The sequence below is a fragment of the Strigops habroptila genome, chromosome 5 (assembly GCF_004027225.2).
Source record: "Strigops habroptila isolate Jane chromosome 5, bStrHab1.2.pri, whole genome shotgun sequence".
Classification (NCBI taxonomy): Eukaryota; Metazoa; Chordata; class Aves; order Psittaciformes; family Psittacidae; genus Strigops; species Strigops habroptila.
In genome coordinates, this window is record NC_044281.2 from 72,650,429 (window position 1) to 72,672,541 (window position 22,113).

The 22,113-nt window shown below is 41.3% G+C and overlaps 1 protein-coding gene across 1 annotated transcript; it reads left to right on the top strand.

The window, feature by feature from the left end:
* Window positions 1-2,126: 2,126 nt before the first annotated feature.
* TECTB (tectorin beta) lies at window positions 2,127-12,700 on the top strand. Its single transcript, XM_030487278.1, has 11 exons — window positions 2,127-2,300; window positions 3,195-3,283; window positions 5,104-5,294; window positions 5,698-5,840; window positions 5,913-5,985; window positions 8,500-8,603; window positions 8,679-8,762; window positions 8,943-9,105; window positions 11,002-11,071; window positions 11,982-12,014; window positions 12,502-12,700. Exons 2-11 carry the CDS (start codon window positions 3,208-3,210, stop codon window positions 12,552-12,554), a joined length of 990 nt encoding a protein of 329 aa, XP_030343138.1. The 5' UTR covers window positions 2,127-2,300; window positions 3,195-3,207; the 3' UTR covers window positions 12,555-12,700.
* Window positions 12,701-22,113: the final 9,413 nt, after the last annotated feature.

Below are 22,113 nucleotides of genomic sequence, written 5' to 3' on the forward strand. Positions count from 1 at the left end.
AGCACTTACATCATTTTTAGCAAGGCATCTACACTATGCGCAATAAAGTCTAGCCATATATCTTATGCTCTAAATCAGCCCTGTGTGGGCAGACCTGAGAGACCAAGTCCAACCCCAGGGCTGAATCTGATCCCTTGAGCTTGAGGAATCAGTTTGTACAAGGTCATGAGGCCTTTCTCATGCCCAAAGTCTCAAACTTTCTCCTGCAAGCCTCCCTTTGTTTCTGACCTATATATATGTTTGATAACAGGGTGGGTCATAATGTCTCACAAAACCCTGGGTTCTGGTTCCAGACCAAATGCACACACAAAGACAAAAATAAGTGAATATACATACAGTGTATATTCAGTGTATACACACAGTATATATTCAGAGTTGGTCTTAGGAAATCAAATTTGGGCCTCAATGCCTGCAGGATTTGGGATGAGGCTATAAAAGAGACACCTGGAGTTACATCTTCCTTATTTTAGTATTTCTAATGAGGTTAATCCCTAATTCAGTCACACCAAATCATTTATGAGCTTTGGTTCTTGTTTAGTGGATTATTCCTTAATTTAATTAAAATAACAAACCCTGGCTGAAGGATTTTATCCTTGCATATATCTTTAAGTAATCTCATTTAAATCAGAATGTGATGGCTTACAGGACTTGGCTTACAAGAATAGTGAGAGTAGCCTATCATACAGTGCTCTATATTGCAAATTATGAAACTTCAGGTCTAGAATGAGGCTTATTATTTGAAACTAAACACAGAAATTCATAGGCTTTTTGACCTTTCCTTATGGCTTTTGATCAGTTTGCAAGAAGCAGAAGTCACTCTAATTGCTTATAAACATTTTCATTGTAGATTCACCTGCACATCATCATCACTGAGTGACAGCTAGCATTCCTTACTACCACCAGTGCATGATGTAGTTATAGCCATGCTTTGCTAATGCCAATTGGCTTGAGACACTCCTTGTAGCTAGTGCTGTCCTGAAAGTACATCCATAAATCTCACCCACAGGAGAGCTGGCAACTCATTGTCCAGCATTTCAGGTTAAGGTCAAGGCCACTGTGTTCTTCCACCCCATGCCGTCCTTCTTCAAAAACTCCAAATTAATGACAACTGCTTTACTACTGCATAACACCTATATGCTTAAGAGAAGGCAGACCCAAACCAAACTCCTGCCATGGATGGAGCATAATGAGTCTCTCCACAGAAGGAGACACCAAAACCATCTCCGAGGAGCCCCACGGGACTGGGTCCTGCAGGCAAGGTCAGTGAGATCCTCTGTGTTTTGTGACTCCAGACAGATATCAGAGCATCAATAGCTCACAAGCACCTGGATCTGGGTGGATACACGCATGCCCAAAGTCGAGGCTGAGCCAGTTTATGCGTCAAGGTTGTTCCTAACCCGCGTTTTTTATGCAGGCATGTAAAATAGCAGCAGCGTACCCAAGTCCTTTTTCTGGGCCTATCACTAAAAGCTAACACAAACAGGATGTAGTAGGTCACCAGAAAATCTTACCAGCTGGCCAAGACTGTCATGCAGCAACCACATGACTGATGGTCATGTCAAGAGCATATTTGTTTCAGTTTTCTGTGCAATGGTGAATTTTACATCCTGTATTGTAATATTGAAAGTATATTACATAGTCTTATATGCAGATAGTATTGGGTAATATAGTTATGTAGTATGATACTTAGGCTTATGGAATATCCTACCTAAACTCTGATGCCTGTGAACCCTTAGAAAAAGTGAGAAAAATATAATGAAACAAACCCAAAGGCAGCATATGATCTGCTGAAATTACTTCCATCCACTTACATGGCACAAAAGGTTGGCATTGTCAATAAACTATTCAAGACAAGCACCTAATTCCTATGAATACCTTTTCATTGAATTCTAGCAGGCAGCTGTGGCTTCACCTCTGCAGAAATTCTACATTTTCCTAATTAACTTGTAAAAGAAAAATTTTGTGCAAGTTAGAAACCTTCAGCAGGTTTCTGTTCAATTACTTTCAAGACCTAAAAAAACCCACCATAGAAACTTGAAAATCAAATAGCAGCAATACAGTCCCATCTAGGGGAAGAGAACGGGTTTTCTATAACTTTTTTTTCCTCCCACACTGGACAATACTGGCGTGTTGAGATTTAACCAGAGATGGGCTCCTTTTACAAGATTGCTTATATAAGGAGAAGATAACACCAGCTGGGTTCATTTGAAAGGGGACATCTTGGGAAGAGCCGACAGCACAGCTACTGGAATAAGACCGGGATGAAAATCTGAAATACTTAGCCCCTTCCTGCCTCGTAGGTATAATATTTAATTTCTTATAGAATGCATAGAATTATCAGTAGAAGGAATTTTCACTGAAATGTACGGTATGAGCTTTTTCATAAATACATATTTTTAAATAGAGGCTGAGTGAAAATGTTGAAACTGATTTTTTTTTTGTTGGAAATAATACTTAATCAGGAAGATTTTTTTCTTTACCTAAATGACATTTGCTGCTTCTGACAGTCTGCTTAGTGATGTGTATATAAGGGCAGACACTGAAGAGTGTCTACAAAGGGAAGATATGAGAGCTCACGTCCCAGTCCCACGGGCTGTATGTGCTTCTTTCTGCCTGTGGGAACAGCTTGCGGGTTTGAGGCCTGAAGTGGAAATGTAAATTACTGGTGTGTATGTTTTCCTAAAACTTCAATATTTAGCAGTCAAGGAGAAAATGCATAATTTACCAAAACTGAGCTAGATGAATTTAAGATTATATACATCAGGATAGCCATCACCAAAGAGAACAGGTTCAGAATTTAATTTGTAAGCACAATATGTGTGTTATTGCATCATATTTCTTCTAGTAATTTCTATTCTCTCTTTGTCAGCTCCCATTGTTTCAGTTTCATTTGGTTATATTAACACTTTGGGTTTAGACTCTTCACAAGAACAAATAAAAGCCAGAATAATCAAAAGCCACCACTAAACTGAAATAGTAAAATTGTCACAATAGTGACCCAGAAATAAAAACAGTCTTGGAAATATTTATCCTGTAGAGGCAATTACGTTGGGCAACAGACTATCAGTAATGTTTTTTGTTTCTCTCTGCAAGAACATGTTAAACGGTAGCTGCAGTTTCAGGTCTGCAGTCAAAGCACCATTTATATTTCCAATTTTGAAAACAATTTCAGCTGTTATTCCCTGTGTCCTCAGATCATTGCAAGAAATGTTGACTCTTACTATTTATCTGCTGGTCATCTTGGCTCAAGCTCTTGCGGGGCCTTGCAGTCCAAATAAAGCAGGTAAAATAACTTAAGTCTCCTATGATCTTCTCTTGTAATTAAGGTGCCAAAGGGTTGGGGGGATTTTCCTGTTTAAAAGTGGAAAGGTTTTTCTTCAGAAAGTTAAACTGTTGATTCTGGAGAGCTAATCCTTACATTTCTTTTATTGATCTGCTTTCAGCTAACACAGTAAAGCACGTACCACTAAAGTCCTAGCCCCACATAGAATGCTTAACTCTGTGCAATAATCATATTGTAAAGAAGTTAAGTAGAAGAAGAATTCAGGCATAAAATGGTAAAGAAAACAACAACAATTAGAAATTATCTGCAGTAGCACAGGCTAGATGCAGCAGATCTTTTCTGCACAAGCTGGGCTTTAGTCCCACTGGCTGTAATCAGATGGCTTGCGGTGAATGAATGTGCTGGGCTGAGCTCCTGAACCACACCGCTGTATAAAATGAGAAAAACCAAAAATAATTGAAGGCAAGGCTCTAATTGCACACTGCCTAGAAACCCAAATGATCTGGTGCCAGACCTGTAGTGTAGAATTCACTAAATTTAAGAAATGTGCTTTAAAAATGTGTTGGAATATAGAGCGCATATTTGCTTTGTATGTGTGTGACTGGTATCAGACTACTGTCAGCAATTTCATGGTATATCTGAAATATTTGGCCCTCTAGCCATTTATTTAGGTACCTTCATTTGCACAAGCAATTTCTCTGAACTAAAGGAATTTTCATAGCTGTAAAGTCACCAGAGTTGCAGATGCAACCATCAACACAAGCAGAATCAGCCTGCGTGTGCTGAAGGTTTGTTGACCTAAAAGAGCAAGTTGTTAAGGTCCCTAGTTGTCTTTCCCTGAGCATTCCCTAACAGACATGGAAAGGCTGCAAAATGAGGCTTTTATGATAAAAATGAGACTTTGAAGGGCTTTAAAATAAATAATTGGATAATTCCAGGCAGGTTGTCTTTTTTCTGACTGTAGTAATTGGAATTCTTTCTCAATTTTCAGGTCACTAATGGTTAGCCAGTATTTGCCCTTTTAATTCCCATCGGACATTCAAATTCACACTGCATGATTCTCTTTGAAAAATGTCCAATTCTGCTATTGTGAAGCAATCAGTCTGAAAGTTACAATGTTCAATATTCATGATTCTATTAGCAGTCACCATGTTTGGAAACATGTTGCACTGCTATTAACCATCAGTGTTAGCAGGGCTAGGATTTCAGTTCATTTACTATTGCTATTAACAAGGCTAGGCTTTTCAATTCATTTATTATTGCCACTAACAGGACTAGGCTTTTTGGTTCATTTTTAGGTCTCAGCTTTTAACTTGAGAATTGTAATAATTCAGTTTGTGCTGGCGCTGCAATGCCAGTGCAAAGAGAGAAAGAGCAGAATATCTATCATGGCCTAGATCTAGCACTACTACAGAAATGTGCAGATCTACCTAACAAACAACTTCAACAATATTATTTTTACAGTCAGTGGCATTACAGAAGCCAGCTCTGCAGCATAAACTAATCTGACAGTGCAGCCATTTTTCATGTTAGGTTTCTCAGCAGTGTCTCTGCTCCTCAATTGACTATTCCAGAAAGATAAAAAATTTACAGAAGGTTCTGCATTGATTAGAAGGCAAAGGCCAAACTCGTCCAAAGAGGACAGAATTTAACAATCCAAAGTTCGATTTTGTATAACAACAGCTACTCACGTTAGGGGACCTTCCAGCACACACCCCTGCTCATAGAAGTTTAATCCTAACGGAAAGCAGGTGTGCAGACCCATCTGTTTGAAAGAAAACACCACTGAATATCAGTCTAGGTGTATTATTTTCTTTCAGATGTAATTCTGGTATACTGCTATCCTAAAACCATCATTACCAAAATTCCGGAGTGTCCTTATGGATGGGAGGTTAATCAGCTGGCACTTGGAGGCATTTGCTACAATGGGATCCACGATTCAGGGTATTACCAATTCACAATCCCAGACCTGTCACCTAAAAACAAATCGTACTGTGGGACACAGTCAGAGGTAAGACTACCAAGATCCACATTTCTGAGCTGGACTCGAGAATCAGCTGGCTCACTTGAGAGTCCTGTTTGCTTCAGCTTGGAGTAGGCTTTAAGTACTGATGGAAGGAGGAGGAAAACTGCAGTATCAGGGAGAAGGAAGAATGAAACAGTTGTGCTTTGCATCTACAGGCAAAATACTTGCAGGCTTATTAGTCTGTGTGTAAGTAACCCACTTACACCTGTATTACACAGAACATACATATATTAAGGCATATGTATAGGCAGCACAGCATATAAAGAGCTACAAAATCGTGTTTCCTTGGGGGTCTAACCAGATAGTCTTCATGTTTCAAAGTACAAAGTTGTTCCTGATGTCTTAAGGACTCAGTACTGCCTACATTTCTCTGTCTCACCATCCACAGTTCAAGAATCCTGTCTATCACTTCTACAACTCCATCGTCTCCAATGACTCCTCAGTAATTGTGAAGAGCCAGCCTGTGAATTACTCATTCACCTGCACATACAATGCCAACTACCTGGTGAACCAGGCTGCCTTTGACCAAAGGTACGTCCTCTTCTAGGAGTGTGCCTTGCCCTGTCTTGAGCACCACACCTCACTCATACTTTATGTCCGCAGGGTGGCCACCATCCATGTGAAGAATGGGAGCTCCGGCTCGTTTGAGAGTCAGTTGTCCCTCAACTTCTATTCTGTAAGTGCTCTTTGCCACCCAGCTTTTCACCTTCACCTTCCACAGGCTTCAGCCTAAGAGCTGGAAAAAGAGGCTGCTGCTCCTGACTTTTGTGTGTCGTGAAGCACGTTACTAGCCTGGAACAAATACATACGGGAGTCTTTGTTTCTGCTGATCTACAGGGATGTACTTAAACTGAACAGAGCAGACACATGCCAACTGTTCTTTTAATACTTCCAAATCAGGCAGATTTTTCTGCTGAGGAGAGCTACATTTCTAACATGCCAAAAGGTTTTATAAGGAAAAGCAAAACTTGTTTGCAGTCCCACTCAGAGCAGCATGCATCTGCAGGCACTGCTGCTACCGCATAGTCTCTCTCCATACAGCAAAACCCCATGCATTTCTCTTGCAGTTTGTTTCCTGGTCCTCTCTCACCTGGCAGATATTTTGTGTTCCCCAGAGATCTTAAATTCATGCTGGAATTCTGTTTCCAACAAAATTTTGTTCCTGGATATCAGGCTGATCTTTGGAAACATTCTTCTCTTCCCCACAACTCTGCTATGCTGCTGCAACAGTCAGCTCCTGATCCTGGAGCTGGCTTTTTTCCACCAAAGCACAGTCAAAAGCACCAGAACAGCCTCTCTATTTCAGCATAGCTAGAAGCAGCACAACTAACATACTATGTTAAATTTATAGGCCAGGAAGAGGGACTATTTACCACAGATAGATTGAAATCTCTCCCCCTTACTCCCTACGTTTTGCTCACCAATTGATCACTAAACATTTTTTAGGGTTGGGTGCCACATAAAAGCCCATGCGGTCTTTACTTCTGATACGTGGCACGCTGGTAGTGCATACTGGCAGGGTCCCAGGAAGTACCACACTGCTCCTGTCAACGCCTGACAGAATGGCTGCAAAAACAAATGACAGGCAGTGAGCAATAGATCTCTGGTACTTTAATATTTTCCCAATGACTGTTTTGTTCTAATGGCCATGGGGCTCCCTGGAGTCAAGGAAGGAGTGACTGAAGTGTACTAGCACATTTTTCCACTGAGCACAAGAACAGAACAAGCTCAGAAAGCTAATAGACTATTCCTTTGTTATTTTGTTCACATTTTCGCTGGGGAGAAAAGATTCATTTCAATGAAATATTCTTTTTTTTTCTTTTTGGCAAAATGGAAATAAAAGATTCATTTTGCTTTGCTATTCATCTCTGCTGCTGCCTGACACTGCCCTCTGCCTCCAGTGGGCTATACTTCAGGTGCTTCAGGTGCCCATTTCCACATCCAGAAGCAGCACCCAAACTACAGCGCAACCCAGTGGAAACACTTCCACCTCACCTGCCCTTTAGCCTGTGACACACCATTAACAGCACGAGGGGCCAGAGCCTGAACAGAAGTCAGACCTTCAAGACTGAAACCTGTTGTGAAGAGCAAGATAGTACCTTAAAACAGTGTAGAGCAACAGTTTGATAAAAGAAGCACTATACCAGGTTCAACTCCTTTTAGAGGAAGGACTAAGAGTTTTGTGACAGTATTTCTGCAAGTTCTCTCCTTTGGGAGAAATCTTTGGTTAAATGAGAATTTCTCAGGGCACTTTACAGCCATGGAACACTGATCTAAACACATTTAGCCTTGACTTCAGTGCATCCAATCTATCAGATGCTGCAGTGGGAATAATGTAGTGCCTCAGAGCACCTTGGTGTGTAGACAGGAAAGGTACATAAGAAAATCAGTACCAAGTAAGTGAGCAAGCACAGCAGGGAATAATAGTCCGACAGCTCCAGAACTATATATTCCTGAACCCTGCTGTGTAGATTTAACTAAGTAAACCAATGCTATGACTAAACATATTACTCTTTATATAGTTTTGGTACTAGCTTCGTTATGATCTTATGCAATAAAAAGCAGTGGGATTTAAGGTAGGTACTTCAGTGTATTTGTAACCAAACTTTTTCACCTGAGCACCACACACTGCACTACTTTGTGCAGGCTGGCTTTTTAGTGAATGAATGACTATAGCTGGCAAAGCTCTTTCTGCACACTTGTGCCCCCTCAGCTCCCACCATGCTGGCCACCACAAGTATAAATCACAGAGTGCTGAACTTTTGCATACAGGCAGGTATTTTCTATTTGCCTTCATTCCTTTTCCCTGATACATGGCCATCTCCCAACCCTATTCCTATTTTATATAGCCATCTCCAGTCTTTCTCCTACTAGCTTCCCCCAACACCTCTGGTGTACCAGGAGCAGCAGCAAGCTTGCTTCCTACCCATGCTTTGATATAACACATACCACAACCCAAATAGCATCAAATTCTGTCACTTATCATTATAAGCCAAACATTAGCAAAAAGATTTTAAACACCATCTTGGGCTTGCAGTAGTCCTACTATTAGGTGTAGAGTTTGGAGTTTGCAGGTAGTAAGAACTCAAACTTCTGGAGACCATCTCTCCAGAGCTATCAGAAGTTTCCATATACCTTTGCTTTTCATGTTGCTAGTAACGTATGACGCCTTTCTCTTTGTTATTCAAAGAATGCCAAGTTTTCAAGTATAAAAGAAGCCCCTTTCATCGTTGAAACATCAGAAATTGGTTCTGACATATTTTCTGGAGTGGAAGCTAAGGGATTAAGTGACAGGTAAGGGAAGGAGTAGTAATTAATACGTTGGCAACCAGGACATTCCTTGTTCATCTGGAGTTTGTATCTCCCCAGGTTTAAAGTGGTTCTCAACAACTGCTGGGCAACTCCCTCCTCAGAGTATTTCTACCAGATTCACTGGCCTCTGATCACCAAGGGGTAGGTGCAAGTGGGGCCCGGGGAAGCCTCACCCTGCCTTGAGGATGACATAAAGCTGAGGAATGAGGGGCAAAAGAGAAGCTTGCCCACAGCAGGGCAAATGTATTAATCAGACTGCAACCTCAGATGTTTCCTTGAAGCCATGGAGGCTCTGACACTGCTTCTCCATATACAACACAGGTGTGCCACAGACAGCTCCATACTTGTGCATGAGAATGGGAAAACGAGCCGGGCAACATTCCAGTTCAATGCTTTCCGCTTCCGTAACATCCCCAAGCTGTCCAAGGTCTGGCTGCACTGTGAGACGCACATCTGTGACAGCGAGAAGTTCTCCTGCCCGGTGGTAAGAAACACGCAGTGCTAAATTTAGACAGAGGATATCGAGGGCACATACCTTCGTGAGGGCACATCAGGTGCAGGGCCAGCACCAGGGCTTCAGATGGAGCCACCGCAATGCGTGAAACTGAGTGGCCAGCTGTGCACCCCAACCCCTGTCATGCCACAGGGATCAACAACACTGGGCAACTTGTTTAAACACATTGAGAAATACGATAGCCATTGAAAAACTCAGTTCTTGTCAATATCCCAGATTATAGTCCAGTCTGACAAACAGCTGCAGTTAAACACAAACCTGAAAAAAGGGAGAAAGTAGAACTTTTTCCATTTTACCAAATATCTTGGTGCTGAGGGCACCCTGGGGGCAGCGGCTGAACCCGGCTCAAAGCTCTCTGCTAGTCAAACAAAACCTCCCAATCCGCCATCCCAAAGAAAGTCCTCTCTGCTGTCCTGCAGTAAGTTACTGCTCTTGCAGCTGTCCTATTCTGCATGAAATACGTAAATTGTCACTGGAGCAGGAACTGAAGTTGAAGAGCAGGTTCTTGTGTGCTTAGGTGGGAATGAGGCGGAGATGCTATACGGGCATGTTATTTAGCATGGGCAGGTGTGCACTGATGCAAGGGTTCCTGAAGTGTCTTTCTTTAAAGACTTCTCTCTCCCTCCTTCACTAAGTCAGAGCTCCACTGTTGAATTTTATTTAACCTGAAATGAAAGCCCAAAATAGTCCTTGGCCAACATACAGTCATTTCAGCAACAAGTATTTCTTGCTGGAGAAGAGAAAGCATCACTCCTCACGAAACTAACTTTTCTTTTGAAACCCTTTGTCACTCCAGGAGCCGAATTAAGATAGCAGTTTATTACCCACTCTCAGTGCTAAACAGGGGGCACTGATTTGTGAAAAACTTGCAGGGTTGACAAAAATGCATTGTTGGAAACTCTAAGTTTCAAAGGCAAAACCCCAAAACCTCTGTGCTTAGATTTTTCTGTTTGTTTTTAAAGATTCCTTTAATTTTTTATCCAGCCACAGACCAGCCACAGTTAAAAGAAAACATAAAACCAGTATCCTATATCTGCTTTTCTGACAGTACTGCCAAACATCTACATCATCCTTTTAGGCACGGGGTGGAATTCCCTCCTCATCCTCTATCACAGGATAATTGCTCAATCAGACTAACATCCCTCGAGTCCACTTCCAACCCAAAAATACAGCTGGTGGTCTGCTGCAATTAAGGTTGAACCAAGCTGAGGGTTATGCTTACAAGCAACTCATAACAAGAATTACCACACGCTGAGTTTGTAAAAAGAAAATGCCCACAGCTGGGGATCTGCAAAGGTCAGGGGACAGACAAGGACCTTTAATCTGTAGAGCACTACCTCCGATACAGATCTTGTCAGCTGTGACAGGCATCATTAATGCTGGACATGGGATGATCTATATGGAAAGCTTTGGTGCTTCTTGTTTCTACCCAATGGGAAACAATTAGCAATAAAAAACAACAGAAGCTTTCACAGAGATCACGGGTTAAACAGATGGAGCTCAGCTTCCCCCTTCCTTCTTAACATGAGTTTTTTTTAAGGCAGGGTAGAAAGGGTAGTCCAGGAGGACCTGTGGTTAGCAAGTGGACACTCATCTGGGCTCCTTCCTACCATCTCACAATTGACAATCGCTCTAATGGATGCAGCACACCAAAATCCTGAGAAAATGCACTGTAAAGACTCTCCTCAAATCTCTACTTCATCAAAAAACAACAATTACAACAAAAAAACCCAAACAACCTAGAAATATGCAGCAATATTGACACAGATTTCATGTCCTTGGTTGGGAACATGAGAATTGGGGTTGGATTTTTAAATTATTTTTAATATTTTTTGGTATACATGGCTTTCTCTCTGATTTCTTGAGACGTGTGACAAACGAAAGCAGCGTATGGAACAGACCGGAGGTGTTCTAGTGGCAGAGATCACTGTACGCAGTAAGTGACTGGGTTCCCGGGGTGTTTCTCCCTTTGGGAAGCAATGAAGTTGAGAGCCACCCATGGCTGCAGCACAGGAGGAAGCAGAGGGAGGAGAAGCCCTCTGCCAGAGCCCTTACCCCTATGGCAGCAGGTGTCTTGAACAGAAGTTGGTCCCCTCCAGGCTCCAGCAGAAAAGCTCAAAGTGAGTAAAGACACCCGTTTGGCATTAATGATCGATTGCCAAAGAACTTAAACACTAAGTTAGCAATGTAAACTCTGCTCACCTGGATTTGACCTCAGCAACAGCTCAGACAAGCTCTGATAGCTTGTACGTGAGTGGGAGAGAGGTCAGGCTTAGGAGCAGCAGGAAAGAGATTTTTTACATAGTGAGTTAGTACTACAGCATGTCCATGGCTCTGGTAGGTTAACCCTTCATTTCTATCCCTCCTGATAGACAAATTGAACTGCCATTAGGTTTCCCCATCATAAAACAATGCCAGTTCCCTCTAACTGTTGCCTCCCGGATGCACCAGGATTTTCTCCCTGAGCTGGTTTAATTTGTAGAACCATGACGTCTTTTGAAACAGGTCCTTGGAACAAGGAATGCCTACATCGTGTTCTCACTAGAGCTCTTTGTGCTAGTTTATCAACTACATCCACATCAACCTGAAAGACAATTTAAAATAACAAATACACATAGAGTAACGTTATTACAGTTAATTATATTGCACCAATAAAACCTCTTCAATTTTAGAAGATAAAAGAACTGAGGATCCTTTTATAACTTTAGACAGTAAAGCCAAGAGGATGAAATACCCAGAATTTCAAAATCTGGCAAATGTTACCTGTTCTGCTTTTACAAAGCACACTGATGCACTTTGCCCTTTTTAAAATATGCTATCCCAATGTTATCTTTTATTTTATACAGGCAAAGCTTTATCCAGATTTTACACACTCTCAGGTAAGTAGCAAAGTATGACAATGAAAATAGCAGTCCCAAATACGGATTATGAGTGAATCTGTCAACATAAACCTCATAGCTCAATGAAAAAGATGAAAAATGTAGTAAATTTGACCAAGAGGGAAATATTTCAAAAGCAAATTGAATTTCTCAACATTACATGATTTGTTTTCCTCATTTTGGCACATCCTTCACTCTGGCAATAGAATCATAGCAATGGCTTCCAATACTGAACATTACTTTCTCTTATTTTCGCACCCTCTTTCCCAAAAGGAACAAGCATGTTTCACTGGGTTAACAGAGATGTCTGATAGCATTTCTATTTGCAGAGGGTTTGAAAAAAGCTTTTCAAAGCCTATTTGTTCGAACTTATTATGGTTGCAGAGCCACATTAGGGACATGCAGTTGCATTGATGGGAGTTGGAGGAGAATAATGAAAGACAGCTGATAGGGAACTACTCACATTTAGTCTGTGTTTCTCTTGCAGATATCATCTTCCACCTACTCTTTGCGATTGGATTTTGTGCTGTTTTATTATAAAAGGCAGCCCAGCTGTGTTTAACTTTTCCCACTCCTGTTTGGACCTGAACTTCTTTACTAAAGATGTTTATTTTACAGAGGAAAAATTAAAGTCACAAAAATTCCTCACGCACCATTTTACCAGATAAATAAAACATTCCATGAGCTTTGTGCGTCATATATACTGAAAAATCCCAAAGCAGATTTGCCTCTCCCCAGTCTCTGCAGGCATTTTAAACTAGTGAAAACTCAAGGGTTGTGTATTCTACCTTTGCCCACTTTTAAAGAGTTGTGATACCAACAGTACTTGTTTCTACAAGGAACATAGAAATACGCAAAATCAGCATTTCACATTTACCTTCAGGTTCCCCTTTCCCTGTCAGCCTCAGCGTGGTACCAAACTGCTCCAAGCCCTGGTCTTGCAAGGTCCTAGCTTGATCTGTGAAGCCTTTGAACAAGATGAAAATTAACCTGACATGTCAGGCAGAAAAGGATGGGGTTTACGTAGCAGTAGTTAGAAGGTCCTCAAAATTACTTACCGGACATTTCTTTCCTGGTTCTCAGCATTGTCGGTATTGATTGGCTAGGTTAAGTAACATACAACACTGTTAGGAGTAGGATGTCTTGCTGACTGGACAGACTCAGTGCATGCGGGATAGCTACACGGTATGGATGCCAATTAAAGACATCTGATGTTGGAAAGCAAGCTAATGAGCTTTACGCTTCCTTAAAAACATAGCTGGTGTCAGATACAACAAGGATCCAGGTGTTAGCTCTGTACCTGAGTAACAACAACTCTTAAAAAGCAAAAAGAAATCACTAGAAATGATTTCTAAAGAGCAGGAAATATCAGGACATGAAACAATTTCCCAACAAGAGTGATAGCAGGTTCCTTACTTCCAGTAATTACTAAACCAATATTGAACAAAACTCTTGAAAGTGTAAGAAACATTCCCAAGCCATTTCCATGAAACTTCCAGGACTCTAAATGTGAAAGAGAAGAGCTACAGCTGTTACACTTCCTATTAATGAACACAGTGGGTGTACCTGTCTCTGTACATACTGCAGCATAAACACATTATAGAGGTTTTGCTATTGTTTGTAGAGAGGAAAATTCCTGAATAATTCTATTAAATTAAGGATTTTAAGCTCCCTGTTCTTTTTAAAACCACATTGTTATAAATGCAATGCATAGCTAGAACATGGATAGATTACAGCCACAGTTTTCAAACACGCACAAATGCCCCTTACCAAGGACTCTGCTCCCCTAGGTGTAAACTTATCTATTTATAAGTAACTGAGAAAAATAAAGCTGTTTAGAAGCTGAAATTATAGCAGACAGCACCCGCCCTGACAGCCTGCAGAAAAGCAGCCTGTTTGATGGCATGCATTTGGCCATTACATACGACAGAGGGCACTCTCTTGACAGGATTGTCTGATCTAGACAGACCACAGCTAGATCTGTCACTTCGAAGTATTTCTTAGTGGCACAAGTTTCTAAAGCAGAGCTGCTCTATGGAATGTTTTGTGCACCCCAGGATATTTGATCAGAGATAAAATGCAGGTTTTTCTCCCCCATTTTCTGCTTTGCCCCCCTTTCCCCTTCCCTCCTCCTGCTAACACCCCAAGTTTCAACACCTGCTTTATCTCTCCAAATTCTTGTCCTTGCCAAGTGAGATTAACACACCAGCTTCTTCTCCAGAGCCTATTGATTTCTTTCACCTTTCTTCTGCTAACAGTCACCACTCTCCTATCACAGCTATTTGTGCAGAAAGCCTTGAACTGGGTTTCCTTGGTAGGTTGATCAGTTGTCTTCCTGATTATGCAATAAGTGTTGCTTTGGAACAAACCCTGCAGGATTGCAGCAGCTGTGAAGTGTGCCTGGGAATTCCCAGGCCACCTCCCTGCCCACCGTGGGATGGAGCCTCTGGGCATATATATCTCCTGGCTGTGTTACTGTGCTGAGTGAGGCTCAGAGAGTGAGCTGTGGTTGCAGGATGGGCAAAGCCCTATCACCAATCCAAGTCTGGATAACTATCTCCCTACAGTCCAGAAATGATTTATTGCTAAAAACAAACAAATGAAACACAACTGAAAAATAGCTCCCAAAGGCAGCTGTGGAAAGGTCTATCTGCCAAAGAAGACAGCGACATATGAAAAGATTTCAGCTCCAGAAGTACTGTTTCTTAAGAAAGCACAAGTTGTCCATTCTAAATAGCTTGCATAAAAAATTCACCTTCATTTTTCCTAACCTGCATAAGGTTCATTGCTATTTATTCTACTAAATACTATTTACCAGTATCAGAAAAAACAGTGATTGCAAAAGATTTTAGCACAAACTGAAGCTTGATAGACTTCATTTCAGAGGCACTATACTGAGAGATCTTTTTCAGCTGGCAGGGCATGAAGATGCTTGCCTTGATCTCTTTATCTGAAAGTCCAACTCAGGGCTGGTCATGGAAGCATAGGGAAATGAAGGTTGGTTACAGGGGATGCAGATAATCTCTTTAGAACCCAGTATTTGTTTTCCCATAGATTACAGTTTGATTTTGTCCCAGTTCTTCCTCCTATTTAGATGAACTCTAATGAGGCATGAGTTTTTTACACGCTTTCCTTCTCGCAGTTTGGCATTGCGATGCTATAGCACAAGGCCACTGAGTTCTTGGCAAGAAGTAGGACAGAAGTGAACCCACAGAAGTGTCAAGATGATAACAACACAGGTTGCGGCACAATATTACTAGTAGAGTGACACACATTTACACAATATTTTGTTCGTTAAATATAGGTCACTTCGCACTTGCAAATGGTAAACACCATTAACCTGGGTGGCCTTTGTTTGACAGCCACTGCAGATGCAAATAAGGATTAAGAAGGTCCAACAAAAATTGCCAATGAAAGAGTGAGTCAAATCCAACACAAAATCTCAGAAGTACCACCCAGCAAGCAAGCTGGTACTTTCCATCCTTGACACTCTATATGCAGTGTCCCCAAACAAGCAGTGCAGTGGCACTGTGATTCCTGGTCACTCCAGGTCAATAGTGAAAAAGAAGGAGCAGATTCTGGGACTGTCAAGTCAGAATTAATTACAGTCAAGCATTATGCCTTATATCCTGTGCTGGGATTCCACAATTTCAAATCTGAACTTGAGAATGAATCTTCAGTAGCTGGTTATCAGAGGACCCACAACTGATTCATCTGTAGAGATGCAAAACTAGGTCTGACCTGATACGCCCACCTCATGCATCTCCTGATAGCTCAGCCCTGAAAGGAGTGAAGCCACACCAGAGGTGTAAGCCTTTCTGCAGCGGGATCTCGACTTGGTAGCACAAGCAGGTAAACATTGCATACACTGCCAGAACTGGCAATGTATTACACAATATAAACACAGGCAACATCTCAGAGAGAGACAGCATGTATAGAAACTCATCATCTTAATCCTAATTTAAATACCAACTTCATCTCTTTATTCTGTAAAACCATGACATTTAAATGTCCCAGTCAGGAACAAGGTAAAACCCTACTTAAAATAGTATCATAAGAGCAGTGGCTCAGTACATACAAAACACATCCTAGAAGCCTGCATTAGGAGTGAACCTCCTCACCCTCTTCTGAATATCAAATCTTTCTAAGTTGCTTCCATCCAAAGGGCAGCTGTCACTCACATGTGCAGAGGAAAAAATAGCTATTGATGGCTTAGACCCCATAGCCCTTTCAAGTAGCATATCACCGTGGCCCTGAAAAGGTCAGGTCCAGTGGCTTCAGAGAAATAAATAATAATTCTTGCAGCCAGACAGCCAGGCACTCAAGGGGGAGACTAGTGTCCTGAGCTCTGCCAGAAGCTGCATTGCACCCTGAAGCAGAGAGGTCAGCCTGTTTTCCAATACACTCTTCTTCACTTTGTTGTTACAAAGAAAACATAGTACCCACCTAATGTTTTAGCCTGCTCTTTAAAAGCAATTACATTGGACACATTCCAGTTCTAAATTCTAAGAGAAAGGCTATTAAATTCCCCTATACAAAGCCCACCTGCAATGCAAACAGGTGCCCCGTGCTGCAACCCATCTCTAGCCTTCTCAGACTGCTTCCCACATTGAGCAGCCTCTGCATCCTCTCGTGCTAAATTTTCTTTGCATGTGATTTCATCCACATTAACACCCTCTTCTCACAGACTGGCTCTCTCTGAACACTTAGACACTGTGACAGAAAACATCACTGAAAGGGATCCCATCCTGTTGCAAGACAGTCTGCTTGTCTTCTTACACTCACATGCTCTAACTGGAAAATAACATCAGCATTTTTCTTCTGGGAGCAAAAGCAGCAACATACATCAATATATCTAAGACACAGACATTCATGATGTGTATCATACTGACCCTATTTTAAAAAGACAATTAAGCCACAACAGGTAGCACAGACTTGTCAGTAACATGGCCCTGAAATATGTTTTGAGAAGATCTTGCATGTTTAAACTGCATTCAGCTTTTCCATAAGCAGATTCAGCAGAGTCCTAATGATGCAGTACTGTATGACGGGAAGTGAGGCATGTAGTTCCTATTCCTCAGTGAGCACTAAAGCAGAGATCTGTCACTAAAGTAGAGGTCTTATCACCATGAAATGTTTGCACAACACTATAAATTTACATGGTGATTAATAAGCCCTGATAAGAGCATACTGAGCACTTCTCATGCAAGAAAACTTGCATTTATTTTAGCTGTATTGGAAAGAGAAATTCCATATGCATAGAAAATCAAAACAACAAATTTAAGGTTTCTGATACACAATTTAGTATGTACCTGGTGACCCACAATAACAAACCACAAGCACCCCCAACAAATGTTAATACTCAAAGGTTAATCACCTGGAGATATGTGTGCCACCATGCCTCAGTGGGTGGCAATCCTTACTCTCTGATGTACCCAGACCTCCACCCCCAGCTCACAACCAGCCAAACTCAGGCTGTTTACCTGGGTGAAGGCCAATAATGCAGTTTCAGCTTCTCTCTGGGTATATGGCCTATCTATCTCAAAGGTAATCACAGCACTCAGGAATTTCACACACGTAACCGCTGTTTCTTCAGCGTGGTTGATCCCACTGTGGACAGGTAAGCTGCTAGCCACCATAGAAGCATCACCAGTGGTTTCTATCTTTAGCAAACATAAAGAGCGCAACTGTTTTATTGCATATCCTAGATGTGGGATGCAGAGTGCAAATAAACCTGAACCTTCAAACCTGCAATGACTGTTTTCCAAAAGGTAAAGAAAAGTGGGGGGAATAAACCCAAAAATAATTTGCGGTTACTCTATCAATAATCCTTCACTGGACTAAACTGAAATTTTATTCAGGCTTTTATCCTAAGAGAGATCTTCAACCACTTCACAACTTCCTTTGGCAGTTGGGGAAACAAGTTTCCTCCTCATACCCGTTAACAGATGTGAAAACGCTTTTGCTACTAACTTGCCTACTGAGTTATTCTAGCAGAGGTCCCTCTCCAAAGCCAGCAGAAGAGTCACATCAAAAAAGCTTGCAATTCCATGGCTGTTTGCTCAATAGGTTCCTGATTGGCTTTTATTTCTTAATTTCAAGCATGTTAGAGGGACACTTTGGTTAGCAATACGCTTGCACAGTGTCAGTCAAAAAACCCAGCCAACACCGACGACAAAAGCTCATCTATCTTCCTTTTCTCTGCCACCAACTGCACCAGTCTCTCCAAACGATCAACATATTTTTCCAGTTTGCTCACCATGTTGTCCAAGATCCAAATGTGCCTACTGGGGCATATACAACCAGGTCACATTTGTTTATCATCTGGTGCCAAGTGAAACAGCATATAGTGAATAGTTTCGGATTCCACTAATTTTCTCCTGGCAGCTGGATTTCATGGCAAGGGAGGGAATGACTTGTCTGTTCCATATTCCAGGTCTTTTCATGAAGTGCCATAGTCTGATCTTGCCTGGGTCGTTCTGCCTCCTCTCTGAAAAATCTACATGCACTGCTAATTACTTAGTCAATTTTCATACTAGTTTAAAGGGGTGTTTTGCTGAGGGAAGAAATAATTTTGAAATAATACTAATTTTGAAAGAAAATAATTTTCCCACCTGGCATAATTTAACACTGGCCTCACTGGAGCAGAATAAAGGTTCATGTCATTCAAAAGCCTGCCTCTGACAGTAACCACCACCAGCAGCTGCTTACAGTGCAAAAGCAACAGAACAGATACACTGTGAATCTCAGGGTTCTCTGTAGGTCCTCTATTGTAACCTACAGCTGTCTTGCAAGACACAAAGCTGTAGGCTTGCATCCTGGCCAAATCCTATCGTAGATTATTATATAACAAAATACTGAGATATTGAAAGGAATAAAATGCAATTACCTGAGAGAAGTTGTAGATATGGGAGATCAGGGGTATCTACTGTTTAGTTAGCACAATAGCAAAGGATAATGCACTTTTATATATTTTATCTTTCTAGCTTTTTTTGAGGCTTTTTATATGTAGCAAGATTAACGCGACCTATTTTGCTTCAAGAAGAGACTAGACAAACATTTGAAACGAGTAGGGAGAATACTGACCACAGATATAGAAAATAAGCTGGAAACACTCCATCACCCATGACACCCGAAGCAACCACAGTCTGCAGTAAAAATAAAGGGCACTATCTTACTAATTTCTTAATTTTTTACTATTTTTGTAATTACCATGACATCTGGTTTCAACTGGATATTACTCATCTTCATTTCCTGCTCTAAACCACCAAACATTGTCACTGTGGGCTGTTTAGCAGCTACTATTTCCCTTCTCTACAGCAGCTGCATTTGAGCGATGAACAAACAACTGCACATTTCACACAGTCTACAAAACACTTTGTATACCTGTCAGATGAAAGGTGCAAAATATTTGTGGTAATAAGCCTTTCACAAGTGAGCAAAACTCACCCTTCATGGTTTGCTTCCCTTGACCACATTTTCACAGAGAAGAAAATTAATCTCTGCTCTGTATTTTCACCCCAACAAGCTCTTGACATGGTGATGGTCCTTGTATTGCGCTTGTCCACACACACACTAGGATGGCTGTAGGGATGAGTCCTTGATTTTGTTCATAATCTCTGAACACAGCAAGCATGATTCATCATGAGCCCAGGTCCCCATATGACTATTCTCGTTTGATTGAAAATGTGTATAACAATAAAAGGGTTGAGTCCTTCCTATGAAGTGTTCCAGCTCCCCACTTGGGAAAGCTTCTGGGCTGCGGATTGCACGCCACTGGGAAATCAGTGCCAGAACTTACGCAGATAAGAATATCAAATAGGGAGAAATTGTCTTTCAAATACGCAGTGGACAAGAAAGTACCATGTGAGTGCTTTAATACACTGGAGAGAAAGAGTGGCCATGGTTGATGAAACAGATGATAAAAAACTGTTAAGGAATTTTGCTGAGATGCTTGAAAATTTGGGCATGGCAGGAGTTGTGGGGGACTTTAGAGGGGTGCATGTGTCTAGGTTTTTGGTAATAGGGTTTACAATCAGTGACAGGATCTCCATCTAGCATTAGAAATGAAATAAAGGAATTACTAGTAAGCTTAAGCAAATTCTGTTATCTTGTAGAATATTTATCAAAAGGTCAAAATCCATACGAGCCTTCAAAGATGAAAGGGGACATCTTTAGTAAGCAGACAGATACATTACTCTCTACTCACCTCAGGTGTTCTATGTTTCAATGCAAATACAGTAAATATAGCTCCTTCAAGATATAAAATCCGAAAAGGATTGTATGAAAAGGCAGTTGAAAACAAGCAAAACAATCTGGCAACACTGGCTTCAGAAATCCTTGATAACTCTCTTCTCCATCCAGCAAACTTTCCCTCCTGGAGGGGATCCTGTTTCCCACCAGCCTACACAGCAGTGTGGTTCTGCTATAGCTACATGGCACTGTCCCATCTACCTTCAGACACCTGCCAGTGACTCAAGCCACAGGCTGATCTCAGTGCTGATGCCTAAATCCATCCAAGTGATACTTAAGAGCAGACCCAGCTCATAGAACCAGACCTGATTTGGCTGTACAAACCCAGTACAGAGAACAAGTAGGAAACTTGAATGCTAGGAAGGATATAGCAGTGCTAACAGGCTGATGTAAAAGTTTGTCTGAGAAATAGGAATTTAAATTTACCATCCTTTAGCCTAAGACAGATCAAGAAAAGACAGGAGGAAGAAAAATGGAACAGTTGTGAGGAAAGGCTCTAGAAAAAGTGAACTTTACACCCCGATAACTAGAACTGACCACAAACAAAGAGTAAACTGGTTCAGGTAACCACAGGGGAACAACCAGGTTAGACATGTCTGTTCAACAACCAAATGACAATTCTCTTGCTATAGTTCTGCCATTGCAGGTCTCTTATTTATACACAGACATTAAAAGCAACACTATGCCCCAGGGCATTGTAACTCAGACACTGAGCATATAATATCCATGCCCAGGTCTCCATCCCAAGAGTGAAATAAGTTCCTAATTCCTTTGTAATTGTCACCTGAAGGTTGAGCATAATTTTCCAAGAGGTTGCCCAAGAGTTATTGGCTTTTCTTAACAATACGTCAAGATTGAGAGTTTCTTCTATCAATTATTCCTAGGTACAAGGAAGTGGAACAACACAACACAAATAGTGCAGCAGCACGCTGTCAGCGAAAGAGCAACCATGAAACTTCTTTGATCAGTGCCCGGGCAGCCTGCGAGGTGTGGTGTTACCTGGGATCTGCTGCTGCCGCCATCCTCACTCTGGCTTTTGCAGAGAGGTTTTCAGTGGAGAGGCTTAAAACCTCTGAAAATCAGCCTGAAGGATTGCCTGGCGATGATTGTGAAGCTGGAATAGAGGACATCTTTGACAAGATTGACTAATTTTAATCTTGCTCACAAATCTACATGCCCTGAATTTCAGGGCTCATTATTAATCAAGCAGAGTTCAACTGTTTTGGTGACCAACCCTGGAAGACACTAACTTTAACTAAAGGCTTCATCCTTTGAAGCCCTAGTTCCCACCTCATGCACACACTCTCTCCTTGCCTCCCTCTTTTTAATGTGACTGTGCACACATTAAACTGCAATTTTAAAGAAAAAAGAACTGAAGTTTGGCAATATTCATCTCAAAGTCCACAAAGTGGTCTGTTTTTAGGAGGAAAGCCATCTAGCCAGGTGATGGAAGCAATGTATTTTGTTGGGCTGCAGGCAGATGTAGACAGCTATTTAAGAATCCATTTCTACTACGCTTTTTCTTTCATTTTTACTTTATGGATTGCAGGGGGGACATGCCAAACTGCTCTGTCCTCTAAAGCTGACCACAAGTTGTTGAAAATGGAATGTTTTCTTCCCCAGAGAAATTTCAGAAAGTGAGAGACAATCTACAAATAAAAGGAATTTTTTTCTTTTTTTTTTGGGGGGGGTGGGGCTGGAATATCAGAAACTGTTAAAATACACTTCTTTCATGGAAAATCATCTTTATTTGAGTGAAGAATACTGATATGGAAATTTTCCAGCCACCTATGAAGTATGTTTTTCTGAAGCATGCTCCTCTCTCCCAATATATCAATGTACACCA

What these genes read in the sequence shown, in the direction of transcription:
- TECTB (XM_030487278.1), top strand. Translation starts at nt 3,208, where the DNA reads ATGTTGACTCTTACTATTTATCTGCTGGTCATCTTGGCTCAAGCTCTT. An exon ending in TTGCAGTCCAAATAAAGCAG is followed by an intron (nt 3,284 to 5,103) that starts GTAAAATAACTT and finishes ATTTTCTTTCAG; the next exon opens with ATGTAATTCTGGTATACTGC. An exon ending in CAGATTTTACACACTCTCAG is followed by an intron (nt 12,015 to 12,501) that starts GTAAGTAGCAAA and finishes TTTCTCTTGCAG; the next exon opens with ATATCATCTTCCACCTACTC.